At 40.3% G+C, this 27206-nt stretch overlaps 1 protein-coding gene and 1 long non-coding RNA gene across 2 annotated transcripts in view; one reads left to right on the forward strand and one right to left on the reverse strand.

Moving 5' to 3' along the window:
- Window positions 1–8274: 8274 nt before the first annotated feature.
- Window positions 8275–10603, reverse strand: LOC129684687 (uncharacterized). Its single transcript, XR_008721381.1, has 3 exons — window positions 10342–10603; window positions 8774–8850; window positions 8275–8356 (listed from the first exon to the last, which is right to left on the reverse strand). It is a non-coding gene; the product is annotated as an uncharacterized LOC129684687 (long non-coding RNA).
- A 157-nt stretch (window positions 10604–10760) lies between these two features.
- Window positions 10761–27206, forward strand: part of Gnl3l (G protein nucleolar 3 like) — a 41673-nt gene continuing 25227 nt past the window's right edge. Inside the window, exons 1-2 of the mRNA XM_055617939.1 lie at window positions 10761–10847; window positions 13211–13281. Coding sequence (XP_055473914.1) covers window positions 13263–13281 — 19 coding nt within the window. The 5' untranslated portion in view covers window positions 10761–10847; window positions 13211–13262. The remainder of the gene's footprint in view (window positions 10848–13210; window positions 13282–27206) is intronic.

A 27206-nucleotide genomic window follows, 5' to 3' on the forward strand; every position in this document is an offset into this window, starting at 1 on the left:
GTGCAGAGAAACCCAGTCTTTAAAAACCAAAACCAAAACCAAAACCAAAACCAAAACCAAAACCAAAACCAAAACCAAAACCAAAACCAAAACCAAAACCAAAACCAAAACCAAAACCAAAACCAAAACCACTCCCCACCCCTGGCAAAAAAAGCCACCATAGTTTGTCTGAGAAGATTCTGTTTGTTATACCTAAAAACAACTTTAAAAAGAAATGCCCAAAACCTTTATGAGAAACACTCATAACACCCCAGAGGAACAAAGAGAAAGCTTTCTTATGTTTTTAAAAAGGAAGACTCACAATTATAAAAATTCCAAATTAATTTTTGAATTTTCTTTTATGTTTCATATTATAATTACATTATTTCTCCCCCTTCAAACTCTGCCTTTGAGGGAGAAGAAAATTATCAAAATATATTGTCTAAAAAAAAAGTTAATATAAAATAAAATAATCAAAATAAATAATAAAATAACAAAAATGTAGAAAACTGTCTTTTTCTATGAATGAACTATCTTCTCTTCCTCTTGCTGTTGGGGTTGACTTTTCTTTTTTTACTTCTAGACCCTTGTTAAATACCTAGAAAGAAAAGTTGTCGGTGATGACCCTCATCAGGTTTTTTAAGGCAGGGTTTTGTGTACTTAGGCTGGCCTGGAACTTGCTTTGTAGCTAAGGATGACCTAGAACTTCTCATCCTCCTGAGTCTACTTCCCAAATGCTGTGTCTATTGGTACCCATTTTTTATATTGTTAATGCATGTTTGCAATTAAATTTTCCAATATTTAAAAAAATGTCTTGTTTTTCAAGACAGAGTTTCTCTGTGTAGCCTTGGTTATCCTGAAACCCACTCTGTAGAGCAGGCTGGCCTTGAACTCAGAGATACACCTGCCTCTGTCTCCCAAATGCTGGGATTAAAAACATGTGCCATCACCACCAGGCTTGTTTTTTTTTTTAATTTTTCTTATTTATTTTATGCGTTTGAGTATATTTTATGTGTATGTACTATGTGCACGCCTAGTGCATACAGAATTCAAAAGACATCAGATTCCCTGGAACTGCAGTTATGAATGCATGTGAGCTACCATATAGGTCCTGTGAAATGAACCCCAGTCCTCTGCAAGAGCAACATGTGCGCTTAACTACTGAGCCACCTCTCCAGCCCCAGATTTACTTGTATTTTTAATTATGTGTATGTGTGTATATGTATATGTGCGCATAAGTGCAGTTATCTTATGTTTGTTAATTTTAAAATTTGCATACAAAGTAATGGTCTCATAATAATGTCATTTTTTTCCCTCTGTGTAGCCCTACCTGTCCTGAAATTTGCCCTGTAGACAATGCTTTCCTCAAACGCAGAGATCTCCCTGGTTCTACCTCCCACGTACTGGAATTAAAGGCTTGTACCACCACTGCCAACATATCATTATTTATTTATTTTGGTGTTTTGAGACAGGATTTCTTTGTAACAGTCTTGCTGTCCTGGAACTTCCTTTGTACATCAGGCTGGCCTTGAATTCACAGAGATCTGCCTATCTCTGCCTCTGGAGTAATGGGGTTAAAGGAGTGCACCATCATGCCTGGTGCATTATGGCATCATCATACACTGTTTTTATTGATTCTCCTCCTCTATTTCCCTCCCTAATCTTTTTGCCCACTTCTTGCCAGTCCTTTTCCTTTTACCTTGTTGGTTTGAATGAGAATGGCCCCCATAGGCTCATATATGTGAACACTTGGTCCTCAGTTGGTGGAACTATTAGGGAAGGATAAGTAGGTGTGACATTGTTGGAGGAAGTGTGTCACTAGAATTGGGCTTTGAGATTTCAAAAAGCCCATACCATTCAAAGTTAGCTCTCTCTGCCTCATGTTCGTGGATCAGACATAAGCTCTCAGCTACTGCCCCAGCACCAAGCCTGCCTGCTTGCTGCCATGCTCCCTGCCATGATAGTCATGGACTCGCCATCTGAAACTGTAAGCCCCTAATAAATGCTTTCTTACATACGTTGACTTGGTTGTGGTGTTTTGTCAGAGCAATTGAAAAGTAACTAAGACACCCTCTTCTGCTTTCATGAATGACCCCCGTTTTTCATGTATCTATGTATTCACAATGCTTAGTAATACGCTCCCACACTGCCTGAGTGTAACCATGTGATTTGCTCTACCAATGATGCAGTAGTAGCAAACATAATATAAACAGGAATTTCAAAACCTTTTGGATTTTTCCTTCCTCTTTTGGACATCAGCCAAAGCTGTGAGAATACATTCAGGCTAGCCCACTATGGGGCTGTAGGAATAAGTGTAGTCATCCAGCTGATGTGTTCTAGAGTACCCAACCTCCAGCAAACACAGTGGAGCGCAGTTACATGAGTTAGCCCAGCTGAAATGAACAGAGCCCAGTTCAAATCACAGAAACTTCCCACTGACCCAAGATACATAAATATTCATTCCAGCTTACTTTTACTTTTATTATTTTTTTGTTTTGCTTTTTTGAGACAGGGTTTTTCTGGGTAGCCTTGGCAGTCCTGAAACTTACTTTGTAGACCAGGCTTCAGAGAACTGCCTGCCTCTGTCTCCTCAATCCTTAATGCCTGGCTTTTCCTTTTATTTTTAAGGTTTATTTTTAGTTATGTGTCTGGGTCTGTGTTTGGGAGTGTGTGTATATAAGTGTCAGGACCTGCAGAGGCCAGAGACATTGGGTCCCCAGGGTTTAGAGTTATAGGCAGTTGTTGAGACATCACATGCGGGTGCTGGGAATGGAAGCCTGCTCTTCTTAATTGCTGAGCCAAGCCCCTGCCCTTATTTCAGATTTGTACAAAGTAATTTTGTGGCAGGAATCACCTATCAGTCTTTTCAGGATTTTCCTGTCTGTACTTTCTTGTTATCCATATGAATTTAGGGTTAGCTGTTTAGTTTTAGAAAAAAAAACAGGTTGTGCTCCCTCCCTCTGTCTCTAGATTTTCTTTCTTCCTTTTTCTTTCTTTTTTTTTTGTTTGTTTGTTTATTATTGTGTATGTATGAAAGTTTCAGGAATGTGTGGCAATGTGTACAGTCAGAGAACAATTTTGTGGAGTCATTACTACTCCTTCTACCTTTATGTACTATCTTGCTAAAAATACCTAATCTTAATATAATCACACAGAACAATAAGATAAATTTAAAATTTGGGACGTTCTATAAGTCAAGTAGCCTAGAGTCTTCAAAACTACCAATATATACAAACAATAACTAGGCAGGGTGACACACATCTGTAATTCCAGTAGTTAGGACGTGGGGGCAGAAGAATCAGGAGTTCAAGGTCATCCTCCATTACACAGTTAGCTTAAGACTAGCCATAGGTACCTGAGGTCTTTTATCAAAAAAACAATATTACTTGAAACACACAAAAATACAGAACAGGTACAGGAATTAAAAGGAAAACATACAAACCACCACAAAATGTACAATTATACATTAAAACAGATTAAATGTAATTCATGCACATTGATGAGATACTGGGATCAGAAACTAGAAGTAGCTTTAAAAGCACTGTGAGGATAATTGAGTAATTTGAGAATGTGACACGCACATATTTGTATACAGAATATGTATTCAAGAAATAGATATATGCATGAATCTGCATTCACTTTTTTAGGAATCATTGGGAATAGAATTCAAGGCCTTGTGCATACTAGGGAAATATTCTGCCACTGAGCTATAGCCCCAGACCTAGACCATATTTAACCCCATTAATAAATTACTGGGGTTTTCTGTAGTAGTAAGGATTGAAATCTAGACCTTGCACATGCTTGACAAGTGCTCTCTCACTGAGCTCTATCATCAGCTTGCTTTTTGATTTTTGAAACTTTGAGGCAGAGTCTTGAACTCATTCTGTAGCCCAGATTGCAGGAGTGGGGGTAAGGTTGGCATAATGGTAGAATGCTAGTAACTACTCACTAAGCTTTAAATTCAACCCTAGTACTAAAAAAGAAAAAAAAAAAAAAAGCACAAGGGGGCCGAAAATAACTCACCAGTTCAGAATACTGATAGCTTTTTCAGAGGCTTGGGGTTCGATTCCTAGCACTCACAAGTTGGCTCACAACTAACTAGGCACAGTGGTGCATGGCTGTAATCCCAGCACACTGAGAGGCAGAGGCAGGCAGATCTCTGTGAGTTCGAAGCCAGCCTGGTCTACAAAATTTGTCCAGAACAGCCAAAGCTACACAGAGAAACCCTGTCTCAAAACAAACAAACAAACAAAAACAACAAAAAAAAAAAAAAAAGAAAAAGAAAAAGAAAAAGTAAAAGACGGCTCACAACTGTAAGTAACTCCCTCTCCAGGGGATCTGAAATTCTTTTCTGGTCTCTCTGGGCACCAGACATGCACATGGTGCATAGGCATACATGAAGGTAAAACAACTATATACATAAAATAAATTAAAAAAAAAAACACTGGTAATTTTAGTGACTCAAAGGAAATGCAGCTGAATAGAGTAGAGCTGTTTAGTTGCTTTCCTCCCTTGGTAGCTTGTATAGTTATTTTCTGGAAGCATGAAAATAGACTACAGGAAAGAGGCTTTCAGGTCACATCCAGCTCAAATCATATGAGTTTTCCTTAAGTGTACAGTATCTTTAGTAATAGGGGTTTACTTCATGCTCTGAGAGGCAACCAAGAGCTACATCAACAATCTAATCCATAGTGTTAGGTGTGGTGGCACCTGTAATCCCAGCACTCAGTGAGGCAGAGGCAGGCAGATCTTTGTGAGTTTGAGGCCAGCCTGGTCATCTAAGGCTACACAGAGAAAGGCTGTCTGGAAAAACCAAACAAAAAAAAATCTATATTGTTTTCAGAGTCACTTGGACTACCATGACTGATCATTTGGAAAAAGGTTTCTCATGCCTGCTACTGGTGTTTAGTTGGGCTATGGTATGAGCAGGGAACACTATCAGCTCAAGTGGTTTAACTTCCTTTAAGACATAATACATACTATAATATATATATAATATAATTTTAGGTAAGTATAAAATAATGATTCCTAGATGCCTTATCAAATAACCTTCATGTTGCCCCTTGTCCTTCCTCTCCTCCTGTATTGACTTCCCTGTTTCCTCCCCAGTTGCAGTCCTTCCCTTTATTCCTTTTCCCACTTTATATCACTTGCTTCCTGCTAGTCCCCTCTCAAGCCCCGCTCTACCCCTACCCATGGGTCTTTTATACTTTCTTGGTTTCTGTGATTACTACATGTTGTATGCATCTGAGGCTTTTGAGCTAGAAACCACAGATGAGAGAAAATATATTGCATTTGTCTGAGTCTATGCTACTTCACACAATATAATCTTTTTTGTATCCATCCATTTACCTCAAAAATTCATGATTTCATTTTTCTTTATAGCTGACTAACATTACCTTGCATGTATGCACCATATTTACCAGCATGGTAAGACATGCATAATAAGTGGCATTCACGTGTTGGTGGTAACCAACAGCTGTCTAACTGAACTTAAGGATACATCAACAAGAGGAAAATCATGCTTTGTACTGGAAACACACCCAGCTTCCCAGGCTAGTGAGGTCATGGACCATATAAAAGAATCTACAACTTGCTAAACCAGCAGAATAAACCAAAACCTTACTACATTCTAAATATTAATCTAAACCCACAGATAATTGTAGCTACTACTCATCATCAAATAAGCTTCTCTTTACAGCAAATATAGACTATCACAGAAAACCACAACCAGATAAAATGCAGAGATCAACAAATCCTGGGGAGTCCAGCACCAATGGATAGGTGTATACCACAGCTCCTGCATCTATGGCTCAGGGAACATGGTAGAAATGGGAGCAGAAAGAATGTAAGAGCCAGAATACCAGGAAGTCTGATGTAAAACTGTATCTCTTAGAAATGGCTGCATGAACAAAACCAGAACAACAGGAATATCAACGGACAGACTAACATGGAAAGGGGGAATTTCTCAGTGTTCCATTCCTAGACAAAGAACTACAGGCAACTATGACTGCTGGGAGAAGAATTAGCCTCTCCTGGGGGTGAGCCCCCTCTTTGGTCGTTCAGTGCAAAGTGATCATTCCTGAAAACATATATACACAAACAATAAAAATGCACTCAGCTGACTGTATTTACACATACACATACACATACACATATATGTATGTAACGATACTCAAAGAAAAACAGGTACTCCAGTTAAAACTGTGGGGAAATAACACAGCTTTAAGGAAAGGTGGCTGAGAGAGGCTGGAGGGAGGAAAAGAACATGTGATATAAATCTATTTAAATTAAAAACATTAAGATAAAATAATACAACTAAATAGTACAAGTTGTAAGAGGATACAAAACTTATAAGAACTTTTTTTGAGACAAGGTCTCATTGTAGCACAGACCAGTTTTGAAATCACTAGATAGTTAGCCTTAAACTCATGGCAATCTTCCTGCCTCAATGGATAGTTTAAAATCTATAAAACAATACATCACATACATTATAAATATATGTTGGCTTGATAACTAAACAAAATCTTTAAAAGCGAACCACTAGCCAGGCATGGATCATCTGCCTGCAATCCTAGCACTCAAAAGGTTGGGGTGGGGAAAATCAAAGCAAGAGGCTATACTGGGCAACACAATGTGTGTTGGCTAGTTTTTTTAAAATTGTTTATTACAATTTATTCACTTTGTGTCCCAGCTGTTGTCTGATCCCTAGTCCCTCCCAATTCTGCCCACCCTCCGTCTTCTCCCATGCCCCTTCCCCAGTCCACTGATAAGGGAGGTCTTCCTCTCCTTCTTTCTGATCCTAGTCTATCAGGTGTCATCAGGAATGTCTGCATTGTCTTCCTCTATAGCCTGCTAAGCCTTCCCCCTTCCCCCAGGGGGAGGTGCTCAAAGAGCCAGCCTTGAGTTCATGTCAGAGACTGTCCCTGTTCCCATTACTAGGGTACTCACTTAAACACTGAACTGCCATGGGCTACATCTGTGCAGGGGTTCTAGGTTATTTCCATGAATGGTCCTTGGTTGGAGTATCAGTCTCAGAAAAGACTCCTGGGCCCAGATTTTGTGTTATTTTTAGGTCAGCTTGACTCAAGTTGAAGTCATTTATCTGAGAGAAGGAAACCTTAACTTAAAAAAAATGTCTCAGAGCTGGGTATGGTGGTAAAGGCCTTTAATCCTAGCACTCAGGGAGGCAGAGGCAGGTGGATCACTATGAATTCAAGGCCAGCTTGAGTCCAGGACAGCCAAAAATGCACAGAGAAATCATGTCTAGAAAACAAAACAAAACAAAACAAAATCAACATACAAACAAAAAGCAAAATGTTTCAGCTGCATGGTGGTGGCACACACCTTTAATCCCAGAATTTGGGAGGCAGAGGCAGGCAGATCTCTGAGTTGGAGGCTAGCCTGGTCTACAGAGTGAGTTCAACAAACAAACAAACAAACAAACAAACCCAAAAATCAAAAAACAAGAAAAGAAAAATGCTGGGGAGGCAGAGGCAGGTGAATCTCTTGAGTTCTAGGCCAGCCTGGTATACAGAGAGAGAGTTCCAGAGCAGTCAGGACTACTAAAACTTGTCTAAAAAAAAAAGAAAAAAGAAAAGAAAAAGAAAAAGCCTCCATAAGATTGGGCTGTAGGCAAGCCTAGGTAATTTTCTTAATTAGTGATTGATTGGGGGCGGGGGCAAGCACATGTGGGTGGTGCTATCACCTAGGCTGGTAGTCCTGGGTTCTATAAGACAGTAGGCTGAGCAAGCCAAGATAAGCAAGCCAAGATGAGCAAGCCAGTAAGCATCCCTCCATGGCCTCTGCTTCATCACCTGTCTCCAGGTTCCAGCCCTGCTTGAATTCCTATCCTGACTTCCTTCAGTGATGGACTAAGAGGAAGTGTAAGCCAAACAAATCCTTTCCTCCCCTAACTTACTTTTGGTCATGGTGTTTCATTACAGAAACAGTAATTTCCCTACTCAGAACACAGTGAGACCATTTTTAAAAAATTGAAACAAAACCCAGGAGAGAACAAAGAGAGGGTGTTAATTACCTCTAGAGATACCTCTGTATCCATGGGAAACTGTATCTTATCCTCTAAGCTGAATAGTAAATCTGTGGGTGTTTGCTATACATTTTCATTGGTTTGTGGGCCCAGAAAGAAATAATTCATTTTTTTGTTTATAATTTTTAACGGCAAAGTTATACAAAATATTAAGTTAAATTTAGATCAGCAGTGGCTTAGTTAGGATTTCTGTTGTTGTGATAAAACACCATGATCAAAAGCAACTTGTGGGGGAAAGTGTTTATTTCAGCTTCTTTCAGGTAACAGTCCATCATCCAAGGAAGTCAGGGCAGGAACTCCAGGAGAGCAGGAAACTGGAAGCAGGAGCTTGAAGCACAGGCCATAGAGGAGTGCTGCTTACTGGTGTGTTCACCATGGCTTGCTCGGCCTGCTTTCTTAACCTGTCCCCCCCACCGTCCAGGGATGTCACCACCCATAACGAATGGACGTGGCTCTCCCATACTAATAACTAATTAAGAAATATCTGGGGCCCCCACTCCACTCAACTACAGGCCAATCTTGTGGAGGTATTTCCTCAATGGTGGTTCCCTCTTCTCAGATTACTCTAGCTGGTTGACAAAACCCCAAACTAACCAACCAAACAACCCTACACCCCCCCACCAACTAGTATGGACAAATGGCTTTCTAATTTTGACCAGGTTGTCATCAGGCTAGCTTATTAAAATACTAAGTATGGCTCTCCCACAACCAGGGTTTTCGTTAAGAAAATTGGGTTTGACTCACATCATTTGCATTTCCAACAAGTTCTTGAATGATGTATCATGTCCTTTGGTAGTCCAAGTACCACATTTTGAGAACGACTAAATGGAAAAAAATGTGCAAAATTTATCCTCCTATATTTCTGTGTTTTTCACATACCTGATGAGCTTGTCTTACTTTACCGGTTTCATTGTATCATAAATTCACTTTCATCTGTACTCTGCCCTTTCATGTTCCTCCCAGAGACAACCATTTAAGATACTGAATTGGGGATGTAGTTCAGATGGTAGAGTGCTTGCCTAATATTCAAGAGGCTTTCGGGTGGTTCCACAGGAGGGTGTGAATTTAAATTGGGTGTGGTGGTCATGTTTATGATATTATTACAGAGGTGCATGGACAAGAATCAGGAGTTCAAGGTCATCCTTGCTTTGTAGAAATTCTGAGGCCCTCTTGAGCTACAAGATATTCTGTCTCAAAACCATAATTCCCTTTTTAAGACACTCTGGCTGTGCAAAGCAAACTGACCTTGACTTCCTGATTCTCTTGCCTCAGGCTTTGTACTCCCAGGGATTACAGGCATGCACTACCATACCTGGCATTTATTTTTCTCTTTATCCTGATCCAATTTCTCCAGTACTACCTACTAACTGTTTAATCCTCATTGATTTGTGGTGAAGGTCTTATTTCACTTAAATTTGCTTGAAGACAGTGTTGTACTGGGTCTCCTTGAGAGTTCAAAGCTCTGAGGAGTTCCTTCTCTTCTGGTGATGATGTCACATTAAGAACTACAGATAGGATAGGGGCTGGAGAGATGACTCAGGTGGTTAGGAGTGCTTGTTGCTCTTGCTGATGATCTGGGTTCGATTGTGATCTGCAACTGCAGCTACAGAGGAGCCAATGCCTTCTTCTGATCTCAGGCACCAGGCATGTATGTGGTGCACATACATACATACATAAAACAAAACACTCACACACATAAAATACATAAAAACTCTAATGAAAAATTACTACAGCGTAGTATTGTGATAAGCCCCAGACAGGTATAGGCAAGGAATGCTGTGGTTTTTAATCAACTGAGAGTCATAAACACAACTGTTTTAGAGACTTCATAGAAGTGACAGGAATTAGGCTTTAGGGAAATAGAACCTGTAACTATTGTGGCTACTTTGGGGGTCAAGAGGAATCTCGTGTCTACGGTGAATGATAGCAATGAACCTATAAGGGAAGGAGAGCAAAAGGGGTTATTTAGGCAAGGACGGGCTGAAAGTGAAGACACACCCCTCCTGAGTGTTGTGTTGCCTTACCTAGCCCAATGCCATCCGTAAGGTTTAAGCTTGAGGAGGGAGATAGGACTGGAATTAAATGATCAGGAAGGATTTAAATACTTTGGAGGGCTAGCTCACTTCCCAGTTAAGTCAGCAGCCTACTGAAATGCTTTTTAAGACCACCTTGCCTACCCTCGCTTTAGAAATGTTTATTTTCTGCAGACACAGAAATCATTCATGAGGGAGAAGAGAGGGTGATCTGCTAGATGACAATCCCAATTGTTTCCGTTCCTGCGGAAAGCTGCTGAAAACAGCTAATTAACTCACTTCAGGTGGGAAATACTCGTCAAGACCGACACGTGATCCCGGCGGCCATTTTCTCGTACCATCTGTTGCCATCGCCATCTTCCTGGACAAACCATTACCCCTACCCTCGTCTAACCCCATCAGTGACTATTTTGGTGACTGAGATCAGAGATGTATCTTTAACCCTAGTTAGGAGGCCGCAAAAAAAAGCTCGTTTTATAAATAGCTTTTGTGACCACACGAATACACGCACACAAACACACCGCCATCACCATCACCAAGCTTCCGGGCCCTCTTCGCTACTTTTTTATCCGCTGCAGCCGGGAGGCGGGGCCAGCGTGGGAGCAGGGGCGGGACTGTTCAGCGCAGCAATTATCCCAAAACCACGCCCTCGCGCAGTACGCAAAGTAGGGGGAGCAAACTAGCTGGGTTGGGATCCGGAAGTCCGGGCGGAGCCTAGCTGCATGCTCTTCGAGCAGTGACATTGTGCTTCCCGGAACTCGCGGACGTCCGTGCTGGAAGTGTAGGTAAGAGGCAACTTTCCTCTTTTTTTCGTGGTGAACGCTCATCTGGCCAGCAGTGCAGTGAGAGTCGTTTTTTAAAAAGTGAAACCAGAGGTGCTCGCCATCCTGGAATAGAGAGGTGACTAGCTAGCTCGCTTGTGGGGTAGAAGGGCCTAGAAGAGCTCCACATGTGGAGATGCGCTGAACTGCATTCTGGCGGCCTCAGAGAGCGGCTGTAGAGAGACACAGACCATACCCTATGAGACGAAGTGTCCAATGCCTTTTCACCTTTCACGATATTTAGACGTCATTTCGCATTGCTGCCATTACTCTCCTGTAGACAGCCGTCCCCTTCCATATTAAGTTTTTATTTGCACTGCCCAGTAGAGACAGGTGTCAACCCATCAAATGGTGAGAGGTGCTATCATACCTGCCCTATAAGAAAATGATTTTTTAATACAAGGCTGTGCAGTGGAGACTTTTCCTGGCTTAGTAAGGTACAGATCTTCATCGAGGTTTCTCCTTGTCCATCCCATACTGCTATAGTGGAGTTCAGAAATATGTAACATGTAGAGGAAGAGACCTGCTCTTCTGCAGAGTAGCCAGTCCACACCTTCAGCCTGAATATCAGCCTTCAAAATGGTTAGAGACACATGCTTAGGGCAACCACACAGATGCCCCCCCCCCCCACCTTCGTCACTAAAGACTTTTCATTGTGGTAAATTAGACCCCATACATGCCCCATAAAGAACTGGTTTACTGACATCCTGAAGGCCCATCCCAAAGTGGCTTACCGTACGTGGGAACAGACAGACCTTAGACCACTGAGAGAAAGTTATGCCTCTCAAGGCAACCTCAAGGTAGAGATACTCAGCTTTATTCTCTTCCCTTTTGAGGTAGACACAGACTCCACTCTCACAATGATTTATAATCACCACATTGACCAAGAGAGAGACATGTGAGCAGTGGAGATGCAGGTCACCCCCCTCTAGCTCTGAAAGATTAAAAAATATATATGAGTGATCAATTTATTTGCATGTATGCCTGCATGACAGAAGAGAACAACAGATTCCATTATAGATGGTTTTAAGCCACTATGTGGTTACTGAAAATTGAACTCAGGATGTCTAGAAGAGCAGCTAGTGCTGTTAAACACTGAGCCATCTCTCCAGCCCCTTAATGGTTTTGTTCTTGTTTGTTTTGTTTTGTTTTGTTTTGTTTTACAAGACAGGGTTTCTTTGTGTAGCCCAGGATGTAGATTAGGCTGGCCTCAAACTCATAAAGATCCTCAGCCTTTGCCTCCTGAGTACTGGGATTAAAGTTTTACACCACCACTGTTGGGCAGATTTCTTCTCACCCAGGGTAAAAGGATAGATACACACTTCCTAAGGTAGGAGCAAATTTACTGAGTTTATAATTGCATGGCCTTATGACTTCCCATTCCTTGCCCATATGGAGAGTCAGGGGCCCTATTCTCTTTAATACTAATGTGCTGCTGACTCCAACACCCATGGAATTTATACACACCGTCTCAGTCCACCACCTGTGGAAGGATTCAGAATAGCTTCCATCAGGCAAAGGTGTGTGGACCCTACTCATTCAAAGCTGTACTCTTTCCTTCATGCTACCTCATCCTGGAAATAAGCATAACACTCTTTCCACTCACTGACAGATGAGTAAAACGACCTAGGTTCCACCTTCCCCAGCAATTAAGAAGTATCTGGACCAGTGCTCTCCCATGTAGCAGAGATGCACACATAGACATATAGTTACTGTGCTGCTTTTTCTTTTCAGTCAGTGACCCAAGAACAGAGGGACAAATGACATATCCTTTCTCCTATTGCCAGGATGCAGACCCTAGCCACATGTACAAGTGAGATGCTCCTTTCCCCTCCAGATTTGGCATTGACTTCAGTCTATGCAGACATAAGTAAGAATTCTGAGAACCTGTTTCTCCAAGGTAGATAGATTTTTGGGATTTGTTCCTTTCCATCTCTCTAAGGGTAGATGACATGTAGAAGTCCCCTTTGAAAAAAGCAAACCACTCCATTCCAAGAAGAAAGACGTCACCTGTTCCTTCCTAGTGTGGAGGTGTTTAGCTCTAGTCTTTTACCTGGGATATGACACCACAGGTATCCTGTCAGTATATTGGAGGCATGGACTCCATCGAGGAAGAGAGGATCTGATCTTCTCTCTTTGACTATATCCATTTCCTTGCATCTGCCTAGTCATATCAGCCCTAGGTTCAGTATAGCCCATTCTCCTAATTTCCCAAATGTTAGGGCTTCCTGATCATGCTCTATTACATTTTATTTTATCTTTAGGGGGCTTGAAAGAGAATTGTGGTTCCCGGGTCTCTCTTCAAATTCCTGCTTCTATTCCAACAGGAAGAAAGTGGGCAGATTTGAACATCTCTCTTTTCAAGCTAGTCGGATCATCATGATGAAGCTTAGACACAGTGAGTTTCCTCTACCATACTGCTCCCAATCTTATACATTCAGTATTTATAGTATTTTATAATAAACTCTGTTCATTTCCTTATTTATTTTGAGGTTGGCCTTGAACTTGCTGTGTAGCTGAGGCTGTACTTGAACCTCACCTTCCCCTCCCAGGCAGGATTACACTATGTAGTCCCGGCTGTCCTGGATCTCAATGTGTAGACCAGACTGGTCTTCAAACTCACAAGATCTGCCTGCCTCTGCCTCCACCTCCCAAGTGCTGGAATTACAGGTATGTTCTGTACATGTGGTTGAATTTTGTTTTTGTTTTTGAGATTAGCTTTGAGTTCTTTAAACAGTCCATTGTAGCCCCAAGCTCCCTTATCATCTTGCTTCAGCCTCTCAAGTATTGGGATTTTAGGACTGTGTTGCTGTGCTCAGCTCACAGCTTAAAAATTACTCAGTGTGTTTCTGAGCTTTCGGTTTGGGTCTTACATGGATGATGTCTTTGGAATTCTGATTTCTCGAAAGGTAGTCCTTTCTCCTTGTTCTCATTTTATAGATGAGAAAATGGAGAGTCAGCAAGGTTAAGTGACTGAATCTGAAGTAAACAGCAATAAATATCATGTCATGCTGCTTTAATAGGCCCTACTTATACCTTTCTGTTGATATCATAAGTTTTACCAGTTCTATGCTAGAGCCACCTCACCTCCTTTTTTGATTTCATCTCACCTCCTTTTTTCATTTTTTTAAAATTATTTTTAAATTTATTACAATTTATTTATTTTTATTTTTTATGTATTAATTACAGTTTATTCACTTTTTGTATCCCAGCTGTAGCCCCCTCCCTCATTCCCTCTCAATCCCACCCTCCCTCATCTCCCATGCCCCTCTCCAAGTCCACTGATAAGGGAGGTCCTCTTCCCCTTCCATCTGACCCTAGCCTATCAGTTCTCATCAGGACTAGCTGCATTGTTCTTCCTGTGGCCTGGCAAGGTTGCGCCCCCTCAATGGGATGTGGTCAAAGAGCCAGCCAATGAGTTCATGTCAGATACAAGTCCCTGTTCCCCCTACTAGGGAGCCCACTTGGACAATGGGCTGGCATAGTCTACATCTGTGCAGGAGTTCTAGGTTATATCCATGAATGGTCTTTGGTTGGAGTATCAGTCTCAGAAAAGACCCCTGTGCCCAGATATTTTGATTCTGTTGCTCTCCTTGTGGAGCTCCTGTCTCCTTCAGGTCTTCTATCTCCCCCTTCTTTCATAAGAGTCCCTGCACTCTGCCCAAAGTTTGGCTATGAGCCTCAGCATCTGCTTTGATACCCTGCTGGGTAGAGTCTTTCAGAGGCCCTCTGTGGTAGGCTCCTGTTCTGTTCCCTGTTTTCTCCCTCTTCGTCTATTCCATTTGCTTTTCTGAGTGAGGATTGAGCATCTTACCCAGGGTCCTCCTTCTTGCTTAGCTTCTTTAGGTGTACAGGTTTTAGTATGATTATCCTATATTATATGTCTAATATCCACTTATAAGTGAGTATATACCATGTGTGTCATTCTGCTTCTGGGATACCTCACTCAGAATGATCTTTTCTAGTTCATACCATTTGCCTGCAAATTTCATGATTTCCTTGTTTTTAATTGTTAAGTAGTATTCCATTGTGTAAATGTACCACAATTTCTGTATTCATTCCTCAACTCGGGGACAAACTGGGTTGTTTCCAGTTTCTGGCTATTACAAATAAAGCTGCTACAAACATGGTTGAGCAAATGTCCTTGTTGTATACTTGAGCATCTTTTGGATATATGCCAAGGAGTGGTATAGCTTGGATCTTTAGGAAGCATTATTCCTAATTGTCTGAGAAAGTGCCAGATTGATTTCCAAAGTGGTTGTACAAGTTTACATTCCCACCAGCAGTGGAGGAGTGTTCCCCTTTGTCCACATCCTCTCCAGCATGTGTGGTCACTTGAGTTTTATTTTTTATCTTAGCCTTTCTGATGGGTATATGGTGAAATCTCAGGGTTGTTTTGATTTGCATTTCCCTGATGACTAAGGACATTAAGCATTTCTGTAAGTGTTTTTCTGCCATTCTATATTCTTCTATTGAGAATCCTCTGTTTAGCTCTGTACCTTATTTTTTAATTGGGTTACTTGGTTTGTTTCTGTTTAACTTCTTAACTTCTTCATATATTCTGGATATTAGCCCTCTGTCAGAGATAGCGTTGGTGAAGATTCTTTCCCAATCAGTAGGCAGTCGTTTTGTTCTGATGACAGTGTCCTTTGCTTTACAGAAGCTTTTCAGTGTCATGAGGTCCCATTTATTGATTGTTGCTCTTAGAGCCCGTGCTGTTGGTGTTCTGCTCAGGAAGTTGTCTCCTATGCCAGTGAGTTCAAGGCTCTTCCCCACTTTTTCTTCTAACAGGTTTAGTGTGTCTGGTTTTAGGTTGAGGTCTTTGATTCACTTGGACTTTAGTTTTTTGTAGGGTGATAAGTATGGATCTATTTGCATTTTACTACATGTAGAAATCCGGTTAGACCAGTACCATTTGTTGAAGATGCTATCTTTTTTTTCCATTGGATTGTGTTGGCATCTTTGTCAAAAATCAGGTGTCCATAGGTATTTGGGTTCATTTCTGGGTCTTCTATTCAATTCCATTGATCCACCAATCTGTTTCTGTGCCAGTACCATGCAGTTTTTATTACTGTTGTTCTATAGTACAGCTTGAGATCAGGGATGGAGATACCTCCAGAAGATGTGTATTGTATAGGGTTGTTTTAGCTATTCTGGGTTTCTTGTTATGAAGTTGAGAATTTTTCTTTCAAGGTCTGTAAAGAATTTACTTGGAAACTTGATGGGAATTGCATTGAATCTGTAGATTGCTTTTGGTAAGATGGCCACTTTTTCTATGTTAATCCTGCCAAGCCCTGAGCATGGGAGTTCTTTCCATCTTCTGATATCTTCTATTTCTTACTTCAGAGACTTGAAGTTTTTTTTCATACAAGTCTTTGACTTGCTTGGTTAGAGTTACCCCAAGTTATTTTGTGGCAATCGTGAAGGGTGTTGTTTCCAAAATTTCTTTCTCAGCCCATTTGTGTTTTGTATACAGGAGGGCTACTGATTTTATTTTGAGTTAATTTTGTATCCAGCCACTTTGCTAAAGGTGTTTGTCAACTATAAGAGTTCCCTGGTAGAATTTTTGGGGTCACTCATAACATCTACAAATAGTGATACTTTGACTTCTTCCTTTCCGATTTGAATCCTTTCATCTCCTTAATTATCTTACTGTTCTAGCAAGGACTTTAAGAACTATGTTGAAGAGATATGGAGAGAGTGGGCAGCCTTGCCTTGTCCCTGATTGCTGATTTCGATGGGATTAATTTAAGTTTCTCTCTGTTTAGTTTGATGTTGGCTATAGGCTTGCTGTATAATGCCATTACTATGTTTAGTTTAAGTGTCTTGTATCCCTGATCTCTCAAGGACTTTAAACATGAACAAGTGTTGGATTTTATTAAATGCTGTTTCAGCACATCTAAGGAGATGATCATGTTTTTTTTTTTCTTTTTTTTGTATGTTAGATTACATTGATGCATTTATGTATACTGAACCACCCCTGAATATATGGAATGAAGCCTACTTGGTCATAGTGGATGATATCTTTGATCTGTTCTTGAAATCGGTTTGGTAGTATTTTGTTGAATATTTTTTGACCAGTGTTCATAAAGGAGACTGACTTGAAATTCTCTTTCTTTGTTGGGTCTTTGTGAGGTTTAAGTATCAAGGTGACTGGCTTCATAGAATGAGTTTGGTAATGTTCCTTCTGTTTCTATTTTGTGGAATAGTTTGAAGAGTATTGGTTTTAGCTCCTCTTTGAATGTCTGGTAGAATTCTGCGTTGAAACTGTCTGGCCCTGGCTTTTTTTGGATGGGAGACTTTTGATGACTGCTTCTATTTCCTTGGGGGATATAGGACTATTTAGTTTGTTTACCTGGTCTTAATTCAGTTTTGGTAAGTGGAATCGATCAAGAAAATTGTCCATTTTATTTAGATTTTCAAATTTTGTGGCATATAGGCTTTTGAAGTAAGACCTAATAATTGAATAGATTTCCTCAGTGTCTGTTGTTATGTCCACTTTTCATTTCTGATTTTGTTGATTTGGATAGTTTCTCTGTGCCTTTTAGTTAGTTTGACTAAAGGCTTGTTTATCTTGTTGATTTTTTCAAAGAACCAGCTCTTGGTTTCATTGATTCTTTGAACTGTTTTATTTGTTCCTATTTTATTGATGAGTTTGATTATTTCCAGCTGTCTACCCCTCTTTGGTGTGTCTGCTTCTTTCTTTTTTCTAGGGCTTTCAGGAGCTCTGTTAAGTTGCTTGTATGAGATGTTTCAAATTTTTTCTTGAAGGGACTTAGTGCAGTGAACTTTTCCTCTTAGCACTGCTTTCATCGTGTCCCATACGTTTGGGTATGTTGTGCCTTCATTTTCATTGAATTCTAGGAAGTCTTTAATTTCTTTCTTTATTTCCTGACCCAGCTGTCATTGAGTAGCAATTTGTTCAGTTTCCATGTGTGTTTATTCTTTTTGTTATTTCTGTTGTTGTTGAGGTCCAGCTTCAGTCCATGATGGCCAGATAGGATATAAGGGATTATTTTAATCTTGAATCTGTTGACCATATAATCTGTGTGCCCAATTATATGGTCTATTTTGGAGAAGGTTCCATGAGGTGCTGAGAAGAAGGTAAATTGTTTTGTGTTTGGGTGGAAGGTTCTGTAGATGTCTGTTAGGTCCATTTGATTCATGACATCTGTCAGAGTCATTGTTTCTTTGTTTTATTTCTGTTTTGTTGACCTGTTCTTTGTTGAGAGTGAGGTGTTGAGGTCTCCCACTAATACTGTGTGGGGATCTATATGTGGTTTAAGTTTTATCAAATGTTTCTTTTACAAATGTGGGTGCCCTTGTATTTGGGGCATAGATGTTCAGAATTGTGATGACGTCTTCTAAGTGTAATTTTCCTTTGATGAGTATGAAGTGACCTTTCCTATCTCTTTTGATTAATTTTGTTTGAAAGTCTATTTTATTTGATATTAGAATGGCTACTCCTGCTTGCTTCTTGGGTTGGTTTGCTTTGAAAGCCGTCTTCCAGCCCTTTACTCTCAGGTAATGTCTATCTTTATGACTTAGGTGTGTTTCTTGTACATGACAGATTGTTGGGTCTTGTTTACGCATCCATTCTGTTAGTCTGTGTCTTTTTATTGGAGGGTTGAGTCCACTGATTTTAAGAGAGATAATGACCAGTGGCTGTTAGATTCTTTTAGTTGGCTGTGGTAGTGTGTTCGTGTGCTTGGCTACTTTTGGTTTTGCTGTAGTGAGGTTATTTATTTACTGTGTTTTCCTGAATATAGTTAGCTTTCTTGGGTTGTATTTTTCCGTTTAGTATCTTCTTTTAGGCTGGATTTGTGGGTAGGTATTGTTTAAATTTGTTTTTGTCATTGAATATCTTGTTTTCCTCATCTATGATGATTAAGAGTTTTGCTGGGTGTAGTATCCCGGGCTGACATCTGTTTTCTTTTAGGGTCTGCATGATATCCATCCACACCCTTCTGGCTTTCATAGACTCTGTTGAGGAGTCAGGTGTGATTCTTATGGGTTTGCATTATATGTTACTTGGCCTTTTTCCCTTGCAGCTTTTAGTATTTTTTCCTTGTTCTGTATACTTACTGTTTTGATTATTATGTGGTGGGAGGAGGATTTTCTTTTCTGGTCTAATTTATTAGGTGTTCTGTAGGCCTCATGTATTCTTATAGGCCTCTCCTTTAACTTGGGGAAATTTTCTTCAATGATTTTGTTGAAAATATTTTCTGGGCCTTGGAGATGGGAATCTTCTTTTTCCTTTATTCCTATTATTCTTAGGTTTTTGTCTTTTCATGTTGTCTTTGATTTCTTGGATGGTTTGTATTAGAAATTTTTTATATTTAATGTTTTCTTTGACAGATACATTGATTTCCTCCATTGTATCTTCCTCACTTGAGATTCTTTCTTCCATGTCTTGTAGTCTGTTGGTTATGCTTAACTCTGTAGTTCCTGTTTTCTTCCCTTAGTTCTTCTTCTCCATGATTGCATCCATTTGTGTTTTCTTTAATTTTTCCAATTCTATCTTCAGATCCTGAACCATTTGTTGATTTCCTTCATCTGTCTGACTGTATTTTCCTTCAATTCCTTCAGCTGTTTATTTGAACATTCCTGTTTCTTTTATTTATTTCAGTAATTTAATTATTTCCTCTCTGAAGGCCACAAACTGTTTAGCTGCTTCTTCCTGTATTTCTTTACGATGGCCATAATCTGTTTGACTTTTCCTGTATTTCTTTACGGATGGCTATAATCTGTTTGACTTTATCTTCCTCTATTTCTTTACACATTTTATTGGTTTCCTCTATTATCCTTCATAAGCAGAGCCACATGTCTGTGTGCTCTGATCGCATTCCCAGACTGAACTGTGGGCCACACAACACCAGAGACTGGGTTTTCCAGGCAAGAGAGAACCCCATGGTGAAGGAAGAAATTGGCACAGATCTCAGGTCACTCAGACAATCCCTGGAAAAGGTCACAGGCTCTAGCAGGCACTCAGACACCAGCCCAGAGACCCCGCCTGTGCGCCCAACTCAAACTGTCTCAGACAGAACTGCGGGCCCTTTTCCAGTTCAGCCTGGGATGATGATCAGAGCAAGAATTTCTTGGGCTCTGGGCTGGCAACCTAGCACCTGCCAAGACCCTGGAACTCTTTCAGGTTTTAGCTGGGTGACCATAGAAGGGACGACATTCCTTCCTACACCGTAGTTTTTTCTCTTACCTGGGAAACACAATTGCTGGTGTTTTAGGGCCCAGAGTTCGGGATGTTGATCGCTGTGCAGTCACTGCTGCCCTGCTACAGAGTCTTCTTGGCGCTGCCATCTTGGATCCCCCCAACCTCTTTTTTTTTTTAATTAGCTCTATAGCCTTGGCTAAGTCACTTAACTCCGTTTTTCTTATTTACAACATAGAAGTCATTAATTATGTCTATGTATTTGTATTGTTTTGAGAATTTTTTTTTGTTTTTGTTTGCTTTGACAGAAGGTCTTTCCAGGTAGCCTATGCTAGCTTTGAACTTGTCATCTTTCTGCCTGACTTCATCTCTGATTGCTGCCTTAGAGGTGTTAGGCACCACAGCTGTCAAGAGGATTCTTAGTCAGTATCTCATATAGTCCAAGCTGGCCTTGAAGTCATAATGATGACTTTGATCTTCTGATTCTCCTGTTTCCTTCTCCTTAGTTCTGGGGTTACAGGCTTATGAAACCATGCTCAATATAGGATTGGAACCTATTTATCGATGTGTGTGTGTGTGTGTGTGTGTGTGTGTGTGTGTACATGTACATGTGTACGTATGTGTGCACTGTGTGGCATGGCACGTGTGGAGATCAGAGACAACTTGTGGGAGTCTGCTCTCTTCCTCTACCACGTAGGCCAAGGGGATTGAACTCTGGTTATCTGTCAGGCTTGACAATAAGCCTTGTTTTACCACTGAGCAATTTTGCTTGTCCCAGGAGAGTTTCTTGACATTGTGTCTTGCAGTATTTCTCAGATTGGCCTTCAAATTCAGGGCACAAGCCATCCTCTTATCCAAGTATTTTGAGTATCTGAAATTATGAAGAATTAATGAATTTATATAGATGAAATGGGTGTTGGAGAGTTGGCTCAGTGGTTAAGAGAACACTGGCTATTCTTGCAGAGGACCTGGGTTCAATTCTCAGCACCCACATGGCAGGTCACAACTGTCTGCAGCTCCAGTTTCAGAGGATTTGACACCTTCACACAGACACCCATGCAGGCCAAACACCAATGCACATAAAATAAAAATAAATAAATTATATATAAAAGAAGATGAATTGTTTAGAATGGTACCTGGCACTTTGTAAGCACTTTCTGTAAGTATAGTCATTTCTGTATTTCCACAGGAGACTATTTTCAAGATCTCTGGCAGATATAAAATAAGTCAGCGTTCAAGTTCCTTCTGTAAAACAACATAGTATTTGGGTCTAGCCTATAGACATTTCCCCCCTGTATTTCAAAAGATTTCTGGGTTACTTGTAATAATCTAATACAGTGTAAATTTTATGTAAATGGTTGTTAGACTTGTTTAGGGAATGATAACAAATAATATCCAGAGCAGATAGTTTTTTTTTATTACATCAATTTCCGTATGTCTGTTTGCATATGTGCATGCCATGGTACACATGTGAAGGCCAGAGGACAACTTTGAGGAATTTCTTCCTTCCTTCTACCATATGGGCTCCAGGGATCGAATTCAAATCATCAGGCTTGGTGGCAAGTTGCTTTACCCGCTTAGCCATCTTGCTGGCCCCTAGATGCAGTTACTGTTTCACAGTTAATTGAGTCTGGATGCATCACCCATAGATATGTAGAACCAACTGTGTTTAAGTATTGAATAAAAAAATTTCATCCAGGCAGAATGGCACATGCCTTTAATTCTAGCATTCGGGAGGCAAAGACAGGTGAAACTCTGATTTTTAAGGCCAGCCTGGTGTACCTATTGAGTACATGTAGTTCCAGGACTACACAGAGTAGTAACCTTGTTTCAAGAAGTGCAAATATATATAATTTTCAGTCTCACTGGGCATGGTGATGCATACATAATGTTCTAGCACTCTAGAGACAGAAGTAGGAGAATTTTTCCAAGTTCAAGGCCAGTCCTAACCACACTAGGGAACTGCAGACATCTTAGGTCATATAACAAGGCCTTGTTTCAAAACACTCTGCCAACGTTCAGACTCTTGCTCCTTGGATTTAGCTCCTTTAAGGATGCTTCCACCACATTGCCCAATTCCTGAATGTTAGATTTTTCTTAACTGAAACAGACTGTGTGGATGAATGGCTGTTCTTTCAGCTTTCAGGGCTTGTCCCTTTCTTATGAATTTTTTTATTCTTATTGTAAGTAGTATTTCACTCTGTAGCTGAGGCAGCTCCAACTCACTATATAAGGAGGCTCGAACTTGTAGCAGTTCTCCTATGTCTGCCTCCCAAGGCTGAGATAGAGGCATGAGCCAACACACCCTGCTGGGGAAGCCTTCCAGAGTGTTTAGGTACATTTTCTGTGATGCTGGGTAGCAAAACTCAGGACCTTGTATGTACTAGGCAGGTGATCTATAAGTGAGCTTTATCACCATATAATTTTAGTTGATCAGTTTTGGATGGCTATTTAAAAGGGATAGTGTTGTATAATTTAAAAAGTTTACAGTGACCAGGCATGTTGAGTCACACCTCTAATCCCAGAATGCTGGAGATAGAAGCAAGATTACTGCAAGTTTTAGGCCAACCTGAGTTGCATATTGAGACACTGCTCAAAAAAGAAAATAAAGACCTACGTTGGGGACCCAACTTAGTAGATAAAATGCCTTTCATGTAAGCATGAGGACTAGAGTTCAGATTCCAAGTACCCACATAAAAGCTGGGCAGGCATGGTAACCTCTTGTTACTGTGTACTACAGAGGCAGAGATAGCAGTCTCTGGGGATAAACTGGCTAGGTATTGCTACCTAAGTCAGTAAGTTCAGGGTTCAATTGAGAGACCCTGTTCCAATAAAGTAGAGAGCAATTGAAGAAGGCACTGATGTAAACTTTGGGCCTCCACACACATGCACATGTGCCTCCATATGTACTTGCGTCCCACACATGCATATACACATGTATAGCACATGAGTCACATCTACATTCACATACAAGACTTAAAAAAGCAAAGTATTAGCTGGATGTGAAAGTTATTAACTGTAATCCTAGCACTTGAGATGCTGAATCAGCAGAACTGCTATGAGTTGGAGTCTGGGATTAAAAGTGAGCCCCGGTTCTCAATAAACTCAAAAAAGCCCCAAACCCAAAAGCAAATAACTGCAAGTGTAAGTGGCAGAGGTTTGTAATCTGGAAGCAACCTGCTTGCTAGCCAGAAGATTAATAATAGTAAAGGTATCCTGGTGAGGCAACAGAGGAAAAAGAGATGGCTGGGTAAATAAATAATGAGTAAAAGGTTTGAGTGTCTAGGAGACTGGACACATGAACTTAAAGATGGGAGAGTGGTGTCTGAAACCCCTTTCAGAAATCCAGGACATTTCGGGGGTGCCCCCTTCAGTATTGTCATAAGTGGATGGTTGGGTGGCTGAGATGGCGTGGAGATCTGTAGAGGTGAAGATATCAAGGAAGTGACAAACCCAGGTTATTGGAACGACCACCAGGCGACCTCCACGATGGTGACTGAACTTGGTTGGAAACTAAAACTGTGAGCCATGCACTTCAGTCAATGAGGAAAAGTGACTCTTCAGTGACAGACAACAGAGTAATAGGGATCCCAGAAGAGCAGCCAGAATTTTATTGGTTTTTTTTATGTCTTTTTTTTTTCTTTTCTAAGAAATGTTTGTGTGTGTGAGGGGGGTGGATATAGTTCCAATATGACAACGGTGAGTCTGGAGGACACTTCCTCTCTCTTCTGGCTTTAATATTAATGCGCCAGAAAAAAAAAAAAACATCCATCTTTTGAGAAATCTTTACAAGTTAAGCTTTGTTGTTGAGAGAGCTAAGGGTGGGAGGTTGGCCAGTTGCTCCTGATCACCTATATATGGTGATCCAGAGGACATGAAGGTAAGTTAGATGTCAGAGAAGTAGAGGGAGGGCAGATGAAGTCAGTGTAGCTGTGGGTATACAGGGACATTTTTGGGGGAGAAAGTATGGAAGATGAGAGATAAATTAAGGAGGACTCTGTATTGGATACTGACATGAGAATTGAGTATAGGCCTACATGTTAGTAGATGCAGGCATTGGGCCTCAGGAATTAAAGAAAACATTTTCTTTAGTCATGTTTGTATGTGATGGTGTATATTTCAAGCTGGAACACTGAGGCAAGAGGGTTGTTTGAGCCAGAGTTTCAGACCAGTCTGGACAACTCACCTCTCTAAAACAAAAACAGTTCTTCAAAATCATATAGCTAGGTAGGTGTTGAGGCAGAATAAGAGCTCTGATCTTCCAGCTACATAGTGCTATGTATTTTTTCCTTAGAAACTGTAATAAAGCCAATGGCCAGAGGATCCTGAGTGTAGAGTAGTGACTGACTGTATCCCTGTTTCCCTTTTGTCCTGGCACTCTTCTTTCTTCTCTTTGAAATAGATGCTTACTTTTTTTTTTCTTTTTTGAGACAGGGTTTCTCTGTGTAGCCTTGGCTGTCCTGGACTTGCTTTGTAGACCAGGCTGGCCTTGAACTCACAGGGATCTGTTTGCCTCTGCCTTCTGAGTGCTGGGATCAAAGGCATGCGCCACCACATCTGGCTATAGATGTTTACCTTTGAGTGATGTTTTTTCTTTCATTGTATGTCTATAACCAGTCCTAGGGCTCCATTGCCAAGGAAGTTAGGGAGATGGAAGTTCTTGAGTAAAAATACTGAGACCTGATTCATTCTAGCCATCACATTCTTTTTGTTGCAACTAAGTACTTTTGGAAGTAAAGAAGACTTGAGATCTATTTTGTTGTTTTCAAGCAGGGAAAATGGCTCATACCCATGTTCCCAGCACTTGGGAAATGGGAGATTGCTGCAAATTTAAGAGTAGCCTGGGCTACATTATGAAACTATATTATCCTTTCTCACCCCAGGGAAATTTGACACATTCACATTCCTTACAGCAACTAGTATTCTGGTCAAATTTCTACCATCTCATTATACATTTACTCCCCACTTTTTCCTAAACTGATAGTGTAATTAAACTTTATCGTGTTACCAAAGTTAAATAATAGCTCTTTTGATCTTACCCATTCAGAATGAGACCTGTAGCACATTTCGTGTATTTGGTTTTTTTTCCAGTGCCCCTATCTTAAAATTGATGTCTTAGTTCTGAGCTAGTTCCTTAGGTTTTTCTTCTTAGGTTTTTTTTTTTTTGTTTGTTTGTTTGTTTTGCACTTGTTCTTTTTATTATTATTATTATTATTAAATTTATTTTATGTGCATTGGTTTGAGAGTGTCAGGCCTGGAGTTACAGACAGTTGTGAACTGCTATGTGGGTACTGGGAATTGATCTCGGGTCCTTAGGAAGAGCAAATAGTGCTCTTAACCACTGAGCCATCTTTCCAGCTCCTCTTAGGTTTTAACTTACAGTTCCTAGCCTAATCATCAATTTTCTTAGTACTGTTCATAAGTTTTGATCAGTTTCCTGTTTAACCCTACTTTGTTATGTTTACTTTGCAGCCTTTATTCTGATTTGATTTTTGTTTATCCTATCTTTTCCCGTTTTTCTTCTTCCTACCTAACCATCCCTTGGACCTTGAAGATGTTGAATTAGTTTCTACCATAACCCCTAATTTTTATTTTTAGCAATAGTTTGCCAGAAAAGAAATATTTTTACATAAGAGTGGTTGGAGAGAGGAATTTGGCTGAAAACATAGTCAGTTCCTTTCCTCAGGACTTATTGAACATCCTAATCTAATGCTTTAACCTGGAAACTTTTGTGTGCCCAGATGATGTCACAAGTAAAAAAATTCTACACTGCAAAAAAAATTGTTACAGGCACAGAATAATTGAAAATTGCCTTTAGATTCTGTGTTTAAGGTGTATGTGTCTCCAAGAAATTTCAGTTTTTTAGAGACAGTGTCTGATAGCCTAGACTGGCCTTGAACTCAGTACATAGCTAAAGAGTTACTTTGAATTTCTAGTTCTCTTGCCTCCACTTCCCAGCGCAGATATTATAGATGTGCATCACCATGCTGTTTTTTTTTTTTTTTTTTGTGGTGTTAGTAAAGAACCCAGGGCTTTGTACAAGTGTTGTATCTTGTACAGTCTCAGCTCTCCCCCATGATATCTCCTTGCTGATATATGTAAACGAGAAAAACAAAAACCCGAGACACTTCTGATGAAAAGTACTTTGGATTAAAGATATTCTATGCATAGTAGCCTTGCTGTTAACTATTCAAAGTTGTTTCTTTTGTTTATTGGGAACTTTTATTTGGAAACTGTAAAACGATTCTCTTTTTTCATTGGTTTTTTTGAGACAGGGTTTCTCTGTGTAGCCTTGGCTGTCTTGGACTTGCTTTGTAGACCAGGCCGACCTTGAACTCAGAGAGATCTGCCTCCCCAAGGGCTGAGGTACAGGCATGTGCCCAGCCTAATTTCTATCAGGATATGCTAGGATAGATTTTTGCTGCTGTTGTTAATCTTTTTCTTTTTTGCCACTACTGGAGATAAAACCCAGTGCATTTAATAAAACCCTGAACATCTAATCCATTACTGAACTAATTTCTACATCTACTGTCTTAGATTTCTATTGCTGTGATAAAAACACCATTACCAAAAGCAACGGAGAGGAGAAAGAGGGCTTATTTCAGCTTACATGTCCCAGTCACACAGTCTATCATTGAAGAAAGTCAGAGCAGGAACTCAAGGCAGGATCCTGGAGGCAGGAACTTAAGCAGAGGCCATGGAAGAGTGCTATTTACTGTCTTGTTCCTCATGGCTTTCACAGCCTTCTTTCTTTTGTTTGTTTCTTTTTTCTTTTATTCTTTTTGTTTGTTTGTTTGAGACCAGGTTGCTCTTCGTAACCTTGGCTATCCTCAAACAGAGATCTGCCTCTGCTTCCCTGAGTGCTAGGATTAAAGGGGTGTGTCACCATGCCCAGCAGTTTGTTTTTTTTTCTTTGTTTTTTTTTAAACAAAACAAAACAAAACAAAACAAAACAAAACAAAACAAAACAAAACAAAACAATAGGGTTTCTCTGTGTTGCCCTGGCTACCCGGGAACTCTGTAGACTAGGCTGGCCTTGAATTTACAGAGATCCACTTGCTTCTGCCTCCTGAGATTAAAGATTAAAAGTATGTGCCACCACCACCAGTTTTTCTTTCTTTCTTTCTTTCTTTCTTTCTTTCTTTCTTTCTTTCTTT

This window comes from Psammomys obesus, unplaced genomic scaffold, assembly GCF_907164565.1.
Source record: "Psammomys obesus unplaced genomic scaffold, mPsaObe1.curated_primary_1811, whole genome shotgun sequence".
Lineage (NCBI taxonomy): Eukaryota > Metazoa > Chordata > Mammalia > Rodentia > Muridae > Psammomys > Psammomys obesus.